Source organism: Carcharhinus amblyrhynchos, chromosome 7, assembly GCF_965287045.1.
Source record: "Carcharhinus amblyrhynchos chromosome 7, sCarAmb.v2.hapA, whole genome shotgun sequence".
Classification (NCBI taxonomy): Eukaryota; Metazoa; Chordata; class Chondrichthyes; order Carcharhiniformes; family Carcharhinidae; genus Carcharhinus; species Carcharhinus amblyrhynchos.
Genome location: NC_137330.1, coordinates 70844049 through 70860203, shown reverse-complemented (window position 1 = coordinate 70860203; position 16155 = coordinate 70844049). Strand labels below are relative to the sequence as shown.

Sequence of the window (16155 nt, the reverse complement as noted above, 5' to 3'; positions counted from 1 at the left end):
ATAACCCCTGGTCCCCTTGTTAATCAGGAACCTATCTATCTCTGTCATAAAGACATTCAATGACCTGGCCTCCACAATCTTTGGTGGCAAAGAGTTCCACAGATTCACCACTCCCTGCCTGAACAAATTCCTCCTCTTCTCTATTTTAAAGGATTGTTCCTTTAGCCTGAGGCTATGCTCTCTGGTTCTAGTTTTTCCTATTAGTGGAAACATCCTCTCCATGTCCACACTATCCAGGCCTCACAAGTATCAATAAGATCCTTCCTCACCCTTCTAAACTCCAATGAGTACAGACCCAGAATGCTCAATGGTTCCTCAAATGACAAGTTCTTCATTCCAGGGAAAGTTCTTGTGAGCCTCCTCTGGACGATTTCCGGGGTCAGCATATCGATCCTTAGATAGGGGGCCCAAAATTGCTCACAATACTCCAAATGGGGTTTGATCAGTGCCTTTTACAGCCTCAGAAGAACCTCCCTGCTCTTATATTCTAGCCTTCTCGATATGAATGCTAACATTGCATTTGCCTTCCTAACTGCCGACTGAACCTGCACATTAACCTTAAGAGAATCTTGAACAAGGATTCCCAAGTTCCTTCATGTTTCTGATTTCCTAAGCATTTTCCCATTTAGAAAATAGTCTATGCCTCCATACCTCCTTACAAAGTGCATAACCTCACACTTTTCCACATTGTATTCCATCTGTGCTTCTTTGCCCACTCTCCTAATCTGTCCAAGTCCTTCTGCAGCTCCCCTGCTTTGTCAATACTACCTGCCCCTCTACATATCTTTGTATCATCTGCAAACTTAGCAACAGTGCCTTCAGTTTCTTCTTCCAAATTGTTAACGTATATTGTGGAAGGTTGTGGTCCCAGCACCGACTTCTGAGGCACACCACTGGCCACCAGCTGCAATCCAAAAAAGACCCCTTTATCCCCATTCTCTGCCTTCTGCCAGTAAGCCAATCCTCTATCCATGCCACATCTTACCCTTAACACCATGGGTTCTTAACTTATTTAACAGTCTCCTGTAAGGCACCTTGTCAAATGCCTTTTGGAAATCTAAATAAATCACATCCACTACTTCTCTTTTATCTAATTTCCTCGTTGTCTACTCAAAGAACTCTAACAGGTTTGTCAGACATGAGCTCCCCTTGACGAACCCGTGCTGATTCAGTCCTATGTTATCACGCACTTCCAAGTACTCCGCAATCACATCTTTAATAATGGACTCTAAAACTTTGCCAACGACCGAAGTCAGGCTAACCAACCTATAATTTCCTTTCTGCTGCCTCCCTCCCTTCTTAAACAGCGATGTTACATTAGCTACTTGCCGGTCCTCTGGGACCCTCCCTGCCTCCAGTGATCCCTGAAAGATCATCGCCAATGCCTCCACAATTTCATCAGCTACCTCCTTTAGAACCCGGGGTGTAGTCCATCTGGTCCAGGTGATTTATCCACCTTCAGACCTTTCAGTTTCCCCAGAACGTTCTCCTGGAGCTCTGGTATCCGACTGGCATCTTCCACGTGAAGACTGATGCAAAGTAACTATTCAGTTCCTCCACCATTTCTTTGTTTCCTATTATTACTTCTCTAGCCTCATTTTCCAGTGGTCCAATGTCATTTTTGCCTCTCTCTTATCTTTCATATATTGAAAAAAATTATTTCTGTCTTCTTTTATATTACTAGCTAGCTTACACTTATATTTCATCTTCTTCCCCCTTTGCTCGCCTTTGAAGCCTTCCCAATCCTCTGGCTTCCCACTAATCCTTGCCATTTTGTATGCTTTTTCTTTTGCTTTTATGCTGTCCTTCACTTCCCTCATCAGCCATAGCATGTTTTCTCTTCCTAGGGATGAATTTCTTTTGTGCCTCCCGAATAACTCCCCGAAAACTCCTGCCATTGCTATTCCACAGTTTTCCCTCCTAGATTCCCTTTCCAATCAACTCTGGCCAGCTGCTGCCTCATGTCTTTGTAGTTACCTTTATTTAATTGTAATTCCGTTTAGGTATTACAATTAGGTAAAGGTTTATAAGAGACAAAAGGTTTGTGCAATATGTTCCTGGAAAATAAATAATATTTTCTTATTCACCTTTATATAAAGAATATGTTCCCTTTGCAGATATCAGTTATAGATTGAAAATATGCGCATATGTTATGGAAAAAACAGTGCTCCCACTTTTCATGACAAAATTGACTGTTGGCCTACAGTACAGTTAATATGAGTGTTTTATTTGGCATTTTTTAAAAATAAAATCTTTCTCTCTCAAGATCAGGTAGATCAGTCAGCTCTGTTGGCTATTCAGCCACAACAGTGGTCTCATGGAGGATAGCCATCATTGGCAGCTGGTATAGATATTTTCTTAAAAAGATATAGATGGTGCAACATAAAATTTGCATTTATTTGGCTTCAATTATGCAATGTAAATACAAAAAAGTTGCTTTGCGCTCTGCAGAATTAATTGTATTGACATAATTGTTCTAAGCAGAAATAATACAACAAAAAAATCCTCTCAAAAGCAACGTACTTTATAGTAAATATGCATTTGGTCCAATCAGATTTACCACAAGGCTTTTATTAGCCAGAACTGAAAAAGACAAAACTGAAGAAAAGAATTAAGCAATTTTTCTTGATTCCAATTGTACCAAATGAAGTATAGTACAGCTTCAGGGAACTCTAATGGATAGCCACATATCCACTGCTGAAGCTCCTAGTACTAAATCCCAAACTTTGCCGCCTGAGGCACTTCCTCACCACCCATCTGATCGGGAGATGCAGTTCCTGAGCTGGATTGCTGTGCTCACTTAAAGTACTGTCCTTTGACCTGCTGTAGATGCACAGGACAGAGTGGAGCCATTTGCTGGGGAGAACAGAGACAGTGGGCCAGCAGTACATCAGTGCTGTGTCTTTGTGGCACCAACTCAAGGGTGTCTGCAATGTGTTGGAAGTTTATTGAGAGTTCTTTCATGCTGAGTCAGCAGGAGCCCCAGCCTCTTAGCCAACAAAAATGAAAGAGCATTGCCAAATTCCAACAGCAGGCAGAATTTGCAAAACATCTTGGTCAGTCTCAATCAAGAGCGTACACAATGTTGCTCAAACATTACAACTGAGGCAGGCCTTGTAGTGGACCTGCACTGGAATCAGTCCACCTCCACTTCTGCTTCTGTTTCCATCTCCAGCCTACTGCTGGAAATAGACACATCTGAAGGATGTCCTGCCCTCCAATGCATGATGATCCTTTGGCACTGCCAGAATGTAGGTGGGACCGTGGCAATTTGAACAATCCTGACTCTCGATTCCTACCTCTGACAGGAAAGTCTGGCCCTTCAAGTAAGGCTTTGCATAAGTAGATATGTTAAAATGTTTGAACTTCCAACCCAACTTGAATATTAGCACAGTCATGCCGCAATATGCCACATTGCTACATTTTCAGCATGTCGCCTGGAACTAAAACATTTTGTAGCTGCGCAAATTCTGGGTGATCCTGAAATATTGTGCTTAGACTGGCAACTGAACATGGATTGCAGTCTGTAATCATTTCTTAAATATAAAGAAAACCTACTGTGTACAACTCAGTTCAGATACAACTTGAAAGTTCACATGTGAAATTATTCTGAATTTTATTTTACAGAAAGGGACATTATTTTAGCTACTTTCAGTAATAAATCCCCAAAGTAGTTTGTCTGCAGCCCCTGTATTAAAGTGCAGCTGAGAAGGAGGGTGAAAAAGGAATCACGAGTATTGTAGTCACAGATGTGCCATTTGTCGCTTACTACCATTTTCAAACATCAGCAGAAATGAAGTTTCTGAACTCAAGTACTAGGCTAATTTGCAAAAAGGCACACATCTCTTGATTTTAATTCTGTGGGTTCCAGTTTTTCATACCAAAAGAATTACAAAATATGATTCTAAAAATTTCTAGTAAAATTCTTGACATCCCATGTAATAAAAACTGAATTTAAATTATTTGATGACTGTAAAATGGCCTACGTCATGGTCATAAATTTATGACTTTCTGAACTCATTGCCTCGATGGAATGTTTAGAAGCCATTTGCCACATTTTACAAGATTTCTTAGGTTGATACATATATAGGTTATGATATCAAATAAACTCTTGCCTAACAAAGAACCCACTGTATGCATTTGTGGAGTTCTGCCAGATGCAATTTTGGCTGTTGCCTCCAAACTATCCTAGGGTTTTGTCTTGGAACATCTGTTGGTACTATATCAGTTGAAAGAGCTGGTTAAGTTCTGTGTGACCCTAAAATATTCTGTTCGGACTTGTAATCTAACATGGAATGCAATCTGTATTTCAACTTCTTGGATCTAGGCCTAAAGAAGTGGATTTTGAACAATCAGAGGTCAAGATCTCTCTTTTTTAATATTTTTTAAGAGATCTTTCTTTGTGCAGAACTGTTCTGACTCATTATTGCCAACAGAATGGTCTTCCAGTAGATGATATATTGCAGTAAATTCTTGCACCAAGCTTTACACAGACTTCACAGAATTAGAAATATGCTGTGATCAGCAGAAAATGAAAGATAAATATTGTGAATATTGGTTGCTGCAAAAGATCTTCATCCTGAGACATAAATTTTAAAATTTGGTAATTATTGTTATGGGCAGGTAAACTATGAAAATTGGCCCAAAGTATGGGCTTCATAGGCCACCAATATGATGGCAAATGGGCACATCAAGATAAATGCTTTACTGACCAAACAAAATGTTACTAAAGCTGACCAGGTTTTGCTTTCAAATTTTTAATGCGCTTTGAGAGAATCAATAACTATCAAACTACACAAAAGTGTAAAAAACAGCAGGAGCTATTGAATAGCTGGGATCCTATTGGGCTGATGGTGGTTTCATCATTGGTCAGAGAACCAATGAGGAACTTGGGTCAATATTGTGGGGCAGACCCGACAAAATCAAGTGCCCTTCAGACACTTAATTGGTCATCATTGGGCCTTCCCCACAATTGGGCTCATCAGAACTCCCGCCAACCAAGATTTAATAGGAGGCCAGCAGCTCCTCATGCTGCCAGCACCTGTGGAAACAATGGTTTCCGGTAACAATGCATTTACCAGGGGCACACGTTCACTGTGAGACCAGAGGCCACAGGTGCTTAAGGGCGAAATGAAGAAAATGGGTGGGATGTAAAGTGAGGAAGCAAGGGCAATGTTTTGGAAGCAAGGGCAATGTTGGCTTTCACTTCTGGTGATACTGAGTTATCTTGAGCAAGGTTTGGGAATGCAATGTCAGTGTGTCCGGGAAGGGAGACGGGAGCTTCGGCAGTAGCAGCTTAATGGGACTATCCCTTCTCCTCCACCATTTCTGCTGTCCTTCTTCTCCCCCACCACTTTCCAGTATGAAACAATGCAAGCTGTAGCATGGAGATGTTTCTTTTCTGTCTGGAAGAGATAGTCGGAACACATAAAACAAAATCTGAAATGTTTTCTTGGTGTAGGTCGCACATATTAACTTGCCCCAAATATGAATTTACTGTCACTGTGTACATATGATGCAATGTGCAGAACATGTCAATGAGGTAGTCACCCAAATCAGTGTTACTGTCTCCACAGTGTTATAGGAAACTAATGGGATATTTTCCAGTCAAATGAATAGTATTAAATGATACTGTTAAAATAAAATTTGTACTCTATTATTTGCTTGAAAGTCTTGCTGGGATTGATAGGGCACACATTATTATATTGTTGCTGCTCTTAATATTAATGACCCATGTAACCAGATGCCAACAAGATGGTGTTATCATCTTATGAAGGCCTCTCTGTGATGGTTTGGTGAATTGATTGGTGAATCTTAAAAGGGATAAAAATAACATACATGATTGTGGGGAAGGGTTTAGGGATAGGATGAATTTGGAATAAGGGAGCCAGAAAGGAGAAGCACTGAAGGCATGATTTATTACTCTGGACACGCTCAGGAACAATGGATGTCAATTGGTTGATTAATGAACCTAATTGACATAGTGCCAATGGTAGATGGAAATCCTGCATCAGTCCATTCCACTCTCCAAATTAATTGGGGAGGTTTTGCCACACAGTGAGATGGACATGGTGCCTCTCCTATGATTAAGAAGGTTTAGCTGCCATGTTTTCCATTGTGACAAGCTGCATTAAATCAGTCCAATATGTCAAAACAAAAACACAAGAACACTGGCAGAAACAAAGAGAAAAAACACAGATGATACAGATCACACTATTGTGCTATTTAAGAAGAATCATTGGAAAGCTCTTAAAGGGAATTTTTTTTTGCCTGAGGTGATAGCAGTTTCTTCTTTGCATGAAGAATTGAATACATAATATCTTGGCAGTGCAGGATGTGAATATTACTGAAAACAGAAACATGCTGCTGAAGCTTTTTGGCTTATACTCATCAGGACAAATATAATTTATCAGTATAAATATAAGAGGGCCAAGTTCAAAACCTTAACCATCCAGCATTTACAAAGTCCAAAGCAAAACGTCTACTATTAGATGTGATTCTGCTTGGGTAGAACTTGCTGACCAATCCTGAATGTGTTAATAACTGCACTATCAACCTATTTAAGATAATCAGTTGCACTCTGGCTCACTGCTAGAAGTGACAGAAATTGATATGCAGGGACCCATTCTCTGCAAATGAAAGGAATACATTTAAGCCATGCTCCTTTTTTGATTACCAGGGAGCTTGAGGAGCCTCTGCTTCTCCATTCCTTTCTTCATGACAATGCTTCCATCAATCAGAGTTGACTTGCCAATCAATCAGCATCTTTTTCTCCTGCAGTATAAATTGTTGTGTTCATTTGAAATTCAATGTTTTTGCAAATTCCCTGATGACTGCAAGGTGAAAAACTTTGGTATCATGTTTCTCTTTTCAGCAACATATCATGTAATGTTTATTTTGGAATTTTTTCTAAAAAATAAGGCTTATTGAGAGATTGGACAGACTTTTTTTATTCTACATATGTTGTAGAACTGATAAAGATATTGAAGTAGAGGATTTCCAGACATATGCTGAAAAGGTACATACCTCTCTACATGGCTGCCCAGATGAAACTCTCCCAGCAGCAATTATTGATAAACATCAAAAGAATGGTGCTAAAGCCAAGAGAGGCCGTGGTAGAAAGGTAACCATTTCTTGTTTGTGTTGATATTACTATCCATCAAATTTTTAGCAATTTCCAAGAATTTGACAGCAATTATTTACTTTCTAGGCATATTAGCTTTTCACTTGCCTCAGTGACATGATCCTACAACAGAAAACACACACTTGTTAAGAAAACATGGGACCTGACAGCTCAAAACTTGGCATGGACTGAAAAGAGTTGTCAACAGATTTCTATTTTATCACTGTTACTAATTTAAAGAAGTTCTCTTCAATTTTCTGATCTGCTGTGCAGATATCCTTAAGTTACAGCTGGGGATTACTTTTAATAAATTGAGAATATCTCCATACTTAGGAGGAATATTCAAAATAATACCTTATTGGAGGCAGCAATCAGATATATAAATAAGGACACTAGAGGCCTTGAAGTTTTCAGTGCTCCGAAGAAGATTAACTAATTCTCAAATGTTCTTTTGGCAAAGGTGGACAGTGATAAAGCAGTATTACCAGAAGCTCCAGTAATCCATAGTCCAAAGATAGAAGGAAATGGCCTACAAGATGATGCACACTGCCATCTGCTAAACAATCCCAAGACAATCCAACATGCATATCAATATGGAGGAATTCCCAACAGCCGACAAGAGATTAATGGAATCCCTGAACTTTTCAATCGCAAGTGAGTAAATGGAACTGGAATGTATTTCATGTGGACGCAAGGTTCTGTTGAGATTCTGTTGACAGTGACTGTATCTCAAAAAGTGAAACAAAATAGAAGGAATTGGGTTTTACATGAAGATCCCTTCATAATTGTGCCAATGATGGGGACCTGTGCTAACCTGGAGTGCATTTAGAAAGCTGCTCTGACAGAAGGCTGGATAATCAATGGTGTATTTAGCTGGCTTTAGAGAGAGAAACAAAATCCTCAGCTGACAACATTTTTAGCGGCTCTTTTGTAAGGATAGTACATTTAAATAATTTTTAAAAATGGTTTCAGTGCTTATCTTCAGGCATCCAGGCCTCAATCCTGAACAATATTCCCAGGTGAAGCTTGTATTATCAATCTTATGTTAGGTCTCTCTGAGGCTCACTGATGTAGGAAATCACAAAATAAGAGTTTCTGTCCCCGGTCTGCCTTTGCCCGCTTATACTCCTACTTCGGGCAAGTGGAAACTCAATGTGCCAGCCTAAATTGTGGCTCTTCTCGTGCACTCCTAATAGAGGTATGTCATTAGACTGGCAGAATCATCTTACAGAGAATCATGGCCTTTGACTCTTAAGATGTTCTAATAATATTAAATTAGCTTATACAGTAGCTCAAGAAAGGTAATGGAAAAGTCAATGCATCAATATGGACTCATTTTATTCACTATTGTATTTTTATTTTTAGATCAAATTTCTCTGTCAGTGTGAGAACCCAATCTTCTCATGGACTTATATTTTATGTCGCAAATAAAGAGGAAGACCAATTCATGGCACTTTTCATTGCCCGTGGTCACTTCATTTACTCATTCAGCAATGGTCGGGAAAAATTGAAGATAAAAACCTTAGAAAAATATAATGATGGTCTCTGGCATAATGTAAGTCAAACAGAAATCTTCTAATAATATTTCTGATTCTTTCTGCTTTGAAACAGCATGTTACTAGTGCATAGTAATGTGAAATCTATTGTGATGTATAAACAAAAAAAAGCTTTTGTGTTGAGAAAATGCACTTTATTACTGTTGCAATCAGTGTGTCAGCATTTTTACTTTATTTATCAGTACTAAGTGTATCCTTTATACTCTTGCAGTGGAGAATTTTCCCAGCCCATGATGATGGATTGGATGCATCTTCATGGGCAGTAACCCTCTTTTTCCCTTTTTTGTAAAAAAGTATTTTGTCCTAAAGCTACATTTCACCCCAGTTTCCGCTCATGTCTCAAAATATATAAGAACTAACAGAGTGAGTACTTGTTTTTAAGTCAAAATATGTATATGTGTGTGTCCATGGATAATGCTAGTTTCTTACTGGCTTCATTTATCCTTGCATAAGTACCATAAAAAGGGGTAACATCACTAAAAAGATCATTGTCACATTGCTGTTTGTGGAAGCTTGCTGTATGCAAATTGTCCACTATGTTTCCAACATTACAACAGTGACAACACTTCGAAAGTACTTCACTGGTTATAAAACATTTTGGTACATCATGAGCTCATGAAAGGCACAATATAAATGCAAGTCTTTCTTTTCTTATTTTTTAAGTACAGCTATATAATACACAGATATTATCCCAGCCCAATAAGGAGCTTGTCCCTGTTCTTAATTGCAGCAATAACTTGCTACTGGGAATCAAAGATTCACGAACAAAATACCACAGGCAGCAGTCCTACACAAATCATCCAGGCCTCTCATTGGGTCCCTTAGATCATGATATTAACATTTACCCTGTTGATTTCTGAGGGGAATCTATAACTATTTAATTTTCATAAAGTAATTTAAAATCATTCATGTAGTAATTTTCATTATGACTGTGCATTATTAATTCAGTGTCTTTTGTCAAATAGATTAGCGGTCATGGGCTCCCCCATCTAAATTATTAGCATACATATAATACTCATTTAATGAAAGTGCTGCATGTAAAGAATGTTTTAATGATATATTTAAGAGAACAGACTATATTTGCAGATATCATTGGATTGGGTGTGCCTGTTTATCATTGCAGATTCCTTGGCAGGAACACTGAGAGAACAGGAGCCCTGGGAAAGTAGAGCATGGAGAAAGCTCTAGGGGAATGGGAGCACTGGAGAAATACAGTTCAGGCAGAGTAGGAGCCTGGAAACAAATGCCTCCAGATTCACAGAACTGTGGTTGATTCTTAAATGCCCTCGGGGATAGGAATTAAATGCTAACATAAATGTTAACAATAAATGCTAACAGCGCGGCCCACATCCCATGAATGAATAAAAAAAGCCTATGTCCTGTTGCAGTTGATTAGTGTCATCCTCAGCAGTTGCCATTCCTGCTGTCTACCATCCTACAGTCTGAAAAAAATCATTTACTATGACTTGCTGTTTTCCATCCTGAAGTCGCTTTAAAACAAAATCCAATTTGACACTAACTCTCCTATTCTGAAAGCCTCAATTTTGGTGAAATTCAAATAATTATCCTTTTTGTATTTTGATCTTATAGAGGCTACCACTGACAGTTCATTACCAAATCTCACCAGACACCAGATTAACATTAGTCTAGGCTCCCACCTCCAATTTTCCCTTCATTCCCATTTGCTGCTCAACATTTCTTGGTTGAAGCAACTTTGTGATTGACATGTGTTTCAAACCAACTAGCCTCTGTCTGGCTATATGGCACAGCACTATACCTTATATCCACAAAGTCCACTAGAAAGGCCACAGATTAGATTGTATCTGGTTTTGCCAGGTCATGGTATTTCTTCAGTATTTCTTGGGAGGCTCGTTAGTCAGTGGACCCTCACAAAAAGGCCATTGACAGAGAAGGGTTAGAACTCTGTTGCTAAGTCAAAAAACTCTGTAGTTGCTGCTCTCAGAAGGATCTGGTGTATGACTGTATATGTGTTAAAGGGGTTAAATGGGTTCCACTAAGGGACAAGCCAATTATTGTGGCCCAGATTCCTGAAGAAAAAAATATCCTTTTGACGGGACCCCCTGAATAAGGATGCCGAATGGGAGTAGTTTGAAATTATTTCCATGAAGTTCCAGAATCTTGTTCCAACTGCCTGCTTTTATTTCTGTATGTGACCAGTCATGCACTCAAATGAAGAAACCTTCCAACACTGTGACTTGCAGCAGAGATAATGGTAGAGATCACGGGCAGGTGCATCTTGACAGTTATAGTAGGATGCAAATCCTGTAATTTTTCAACCTCAACTTCACATGTAAAAGAATTGAACATAAAGAAACAGAAGAAACTTCAAATTTCAAGAAAAATTTTTAATGTGCTATGTTTAACTCAATTCAAATCTTGTTTTTTGTTTTGTTCAGGTCATCTTTACACATGAAAATAATAAAGGTCGTTTAATAATAGATGGTGACCACGCTTTGGAGAATAGGCTTCGCAGTCCTGTTTATCCATGGCATGTAAATGAACCATTTTATGTTGGTGGTGTGCCATTGGGAAAAGCGGCCAAAAATATTCAGGTAATTTACTCTAGCACTGCACCATGATATATAGTGGCAATGAATGGGCTGTGGTATTGGATTTATGGTTCTCAAGTACATCCTGTCTTTGCTACAGGCCAATGTGGAAGACCATCAGCCATGTGTGTGCTTTGAAATCAAAACCTCTTTAGATAATAGAGCAGATTATCAACAATTCAGTATTATAGATAAGAAACAACTTCCACTTTGCAATGAACAGAAAATGAACCACAGCTCATCATACACCTGTGAATATACATTCTTATACATTATACATAGGCCAGCCATTATACATTCATCTGATTTTTGTTTTCATTCCGTTATCTTCAAAATTTTCAAAGCTTCATCAACATTGCTGAGACCAATTTTCTGAGAGTTCTTTTGTCTTTGAAAGGACAAGGTCATCATTGAATTCCCTCTTTAATTCATTTTATTCTGGTGTGTCCATTGTTTAAGCTGCTCCTCCCTCACCCTGTAGTTAAGAAATCATCTTCATTGTCCAGTACAAAGGTGGAAGTGTGTGAGACATGGGGTTTACTAACTGACTTCAGAATCACTGTAATCTGATGGAAAATATCTTTGGGAAGCTAAGGCTTACCAAATGTTAAAGCACAGAAAATGGCCATTTGTCCCATCTTGTATTTTCCTTGCATATGGGCATCTCATTCTATGCTTATCCTCCACACTTCTTGTGCATTTTAAAACAGTTCACTTCAAGCAAATATTAATAAACTCTGATTCAACAGTTTGGAGCATGGAGTTTAACATCCTAATCACTATCTGTTATTGAATTTTATCAACTGTTGGCAGATCATTGACTAATATAAAACCAACAAAACATATGAAATAGGAGCAGGACGTAGACCACTCAGCCCTTTAAGTCTGTTTTGCCATTCAATAAGATCATGACTAAGAGTGGCATATTGGACTAGTAATCGAGAGACCCAGGACAAAGCCCTGGGGACCTAAATTCAAATTCTGCCGCTACCTATGGTGAAATTTGAATTCAATAAAAAATTGGAATTAAAGGTTTAGTAATGATCATGAGACCATTGTTGATTGTTGCAAAAGCCCATTTGGTTCTTTTAGGGATCTGCCTTTGTTACCTAGTTGGGCCTACATGTAATCTCCAGATCCACAGCAATGTTGTTCACTTTTAACTGCCGCCTCGAAAATTATCCTCTTTGCGGCTTGTGTACCAGTCTACTCCTGTGCTCTGAGCAATGCTCAACCCCAGCTGATCCAGCTTGACATGAACCAACCAAGGCACAAACCACTAAACCCAAAATCCAGCAAAATCTGAAAGTAGGCACTGCCTTGGCCCTGAGGTTGTGGTTTTGGGACACTGTTGTAGGTAAATATACCTCTGAGATGAATTGTGAGTCAAAGTACAGCAGTTTATTCAAAAGCTTTTGGGAGACACACCTGTCACCTAACAGCGGTTCCCCAGGCATCTTTCCGAATACAAGTTAAGAGCATATATTTATACCCCCTGGTCATGTACACATCTTCTCATTCTCAGCAGGTTCCCAGGTTGTGGGTTGTCCTCCATCATGGGAACATGGCTGCCTCGGCATTTCTTCATGGTTATCTCAAGGCTGCAATTGACGTGTGTGATTAGCCCTTAGCTAACATATAGGCTGACAAGACAAGTTAAACTTAATGGGCCGGTATAACAATCTATGCTCATAAGTTGTATAACATATGTATATGTATAATATGTTAGTAAATGACACATAAGCAGTATATAATGAATATATATATAAAATATATTTAGGACATGCAGGCTTCACTATATTAGGCAAAAGTCCACAAAATTAAAGACACAACATAACTACAAGCTGGGTCAACTACATTTCTAAGCAGGCTTATCATAAAACTTGTGTACAATAGCAAGAGCAGCTGCTATCTCCCTGTCTGGGTCACCTGAAACTTGTGTACAACAGCAAGGGCACTGAGCAGTCTGGGCACACGAAAACAAAGTTACATTTATCTTAAATTTATGAAATATATGCATCTAGACTATAAACAGGCTTCATCTAGGCTACTGTATATTTTTTCTCATTCTCTCAAGTATTACAAAGTTCATTAACTCATTCCCTACAATGGACACTATACTTCTACTTTTAAATTATTTATTCAGTTTCAAATAGAATGAAGTTGGGAGTCTAAAGGATTGCTAATGAGCATTTCTACCTGGATACAAGGCTCATGTGATTCATATTGCATGGCTTTGGACTTAGAGAGGGGAAATATTGATTGGAAGCCATTGTAGGATTGGCTTATCAGTTAACGGGAAAATGACTTGCAGCCTATATAATGGAAAAAGCTTCACTGAACACCTCCTGCACCATACTCAGTGAATGCTGCACTACAGTGTAACAAAGTACAATATATTGATTTGAACATCTGGTGATAATGCAAATAATTGCATATTCTCTTTTCTCAGATCAAATCAGTCCAAAGTTTTAACGGTTGTCTTCAGAACTTCCAGTTAAATCGGCAGCGGCTTTCGCCAGCCGCCCAGACGTTTGGTGTTACTCCTTGTTTTGAAGGTCGAACTGAACCTGGAACATACTTTTCCCCAGAAGGAGGATATGTGATTTTGGGTAAGTCAGACATCTTGTAACATTCCTCACTTTATAGGGATAAGGAATGTAGTCATTTCAAAGTCAACTGAAAATGGTGGCTGGGTTTTCCACTCCTGTTCTCTTTTTTTTGTGGGCTTGACAACAGGAGTGGAAAATCTCATGAGAAGCTCAAATTGCAGTTCATGCTGATATAAAAGTGTTGAGGCATTTGTCTCTGCCTCCATAATGGGTTTCCCAATGCACAATATCAGGAACATCATTTTCATTAACTTTTCATTATCGGGCCTCTAAGCCTGAATCATCGCTGCCACACCCCTCCCCCTGCATAAGAAAGTCCATTCATGTTGGCGTGAGGGCAGAAAAATATGAATCATGACCGCTGTCCCAAGGCATGCATCTGGTGAATAGACCTCCCACAAGAGTTCAGGCAAGCTTAGAGAGAGAGGCCCTGGCACTACGCAGTGCCAGGGGTCATTGGCCTGGTCAGTGCTGAGGGGATTGCAAGGAGGGGTAGTGTGTGTGGTGGTGGGGGGGTGGTTCCTGGTTAGCCTTTGTACACTGGGGTGGCCTTTAAAAATGAGTCTGCCTGGGCCCCTTGCCATTTTTGTTTCCTAACTCTGAGGCGTTACAACAGAGAAAGCTGCCTGAAGACTGCTTTTCCCAGCAGCTATCAAACTTTGCCAATATTTGGGAAAATTCAGCCTGGTTTCTTTGGGAGATTATAAAACAAATGTTATTCACAAGGTGTGTCTTTAATCAGTAAATCAAAAGTGGTTTAAAAAATCCCAGGCAAAATTGTTACATCTCAGAACTAATGGACACAAGGCTTACCTCATCATTTAAGGGGAGGCGATGGTGTAATAGTATTATCGCTAGACTATTAATCCAGGAACTCAACTAATGCTCTAGGGAGAGGACCTAGGTTCGAATCCCACCACGACAGATGGTGGAATTTGAATTCAATAAAAAATTGAAAATCTACTGATGACTATCAAACCATTGTTGATTGTCTGAAAAATCCATCTGGTTCATTAATGTCCTTTAGGGAAGGAAATCTGCCTTCCTGAGCTGCTCTAGCTACATATGAGACCAGAGTCACAGCAATGTGGTTGACTCTCAACTGCCATTAAAGGGCAACTAGGGATGGGCAATAAATGCTGGCCAGCCAGCAACACCCATGTCACATGAAAGAATAAAAAAAACTTGGAAACTTGATAAAAGGGAAATTAAACATAATGCCAATTTGCTATTTCAGCATAAGTGATGCATAATTTGTTATTGTGTAATAATCAGAATTTTTGTACTTGATTTTCAGATGATTCATTCAATTTAGGATTACGATTTGAACTTGTGTTTGAAGTTCGTGCTAGAAATCATTCAGGAATACTGTTGCATATTCATAGTTACAATCGGAAATATCTGAATCTCTTCATGGAAAATGGAAAGGTAAGGGAGTAAAAAGCAAATCTGGGCAAATGTTCCCCTCGCTGTGCAGGCTGGATCATCTAGGCTAGGTGTAAAGCAGAGATGAGGGTCGAGCAGCAAAAGTTGTGTTACAGTAACGGAGCCAGCCTGGTTTCCAGCCCATTAATTTAGAGATGCTTCCCTGTTTCTGGCAAGTTTTCATTCTGAATTTTATTTCATTGCAGGTTAAATTAAAAGTCAGTAATGGAACTGCAGAGTTCGAAACATCAGTCACTCCAAAGCAAAGCCTGTGCGATAGTCGATGGCACAGAATAGCAGGTAATGGTCGTTTTAATTAAGTCACTAATATCCATTTACAAGTTTTCTACTGAACTCTTAAGAACATTATACATTCAAAAAGCTATTAGGTTACAGCTGCAATGATCAGAATTAGGGCAGAATTACTTCTGCTCTCATTGGCAATGATTAAATTTGAGTTCATTCATTTCAGTCACCAACTCAGTTTCCATTTTTATGATGTCCAATCATTTAAGATTTACTGATTCTTTATTTTGTGTTCATCAAAGTAAAGGCCATTGATTCTGTGAAATGGGGCACTTGCTATTTCAGACACCTGGTGTTAAGCATTAGAACACAATTAACAGTCAAATAAAGATTTTTGTAAATTCTGGCTAATAATATAACTGAGTCTGAACCTCATCAGAGCATATCCCAATGGAGCAATTTCCAAGCTTTTTGTCTTTGGCTACGAGAGTTGTCTATATTTTGTAACTCTTCACTTTAGAGAAAATATTGGAGTGTGAAGTTGTGGAATGACTTGCAGATTTATTCGCAGGTTGACTGATCTACTTCCATGGCTGACCTACATGGGTGTTAACTATTGATCC

The 16155-nt window shown here is 39.0% G+C and overlaps 1 protein-coding gene across 1 annotated transcript in view; it reads left to right on the top strand.

The window, feature by feature from the left end:
• The window catches only part of lama4 (laminin, alpha 4), a 131051-nt gene that overhangs the window by 109658 nt on the left and 5238 nt on the right, over positions 1–16155 (top strand). The window contains exons 32-38 of the mRNA XM_080192570.1: positions 6970–7123; positions 7584–7777; positions 8489–8678; positions 11097–11252; positions 13702–13861; positions 15159–15289; positions 15493–15586. Of these exons, the coding sequence (XP_080048696.1) occupies positions 6970–7123; positions 7584–7777; positions 8489–8678; positions 11097–11252; positions 13702–13861; positions 15159–15289; positions 15493–15586 (1079 nt within the window). The remainder of the gene's footprint in view (positions 1–6969; positions 7124–7583; positions 7778–8488; positions 8679–11096; positions 11253–13701; positions 13862–15158; positions 15290–15492; positions 15587–16155) is intronic.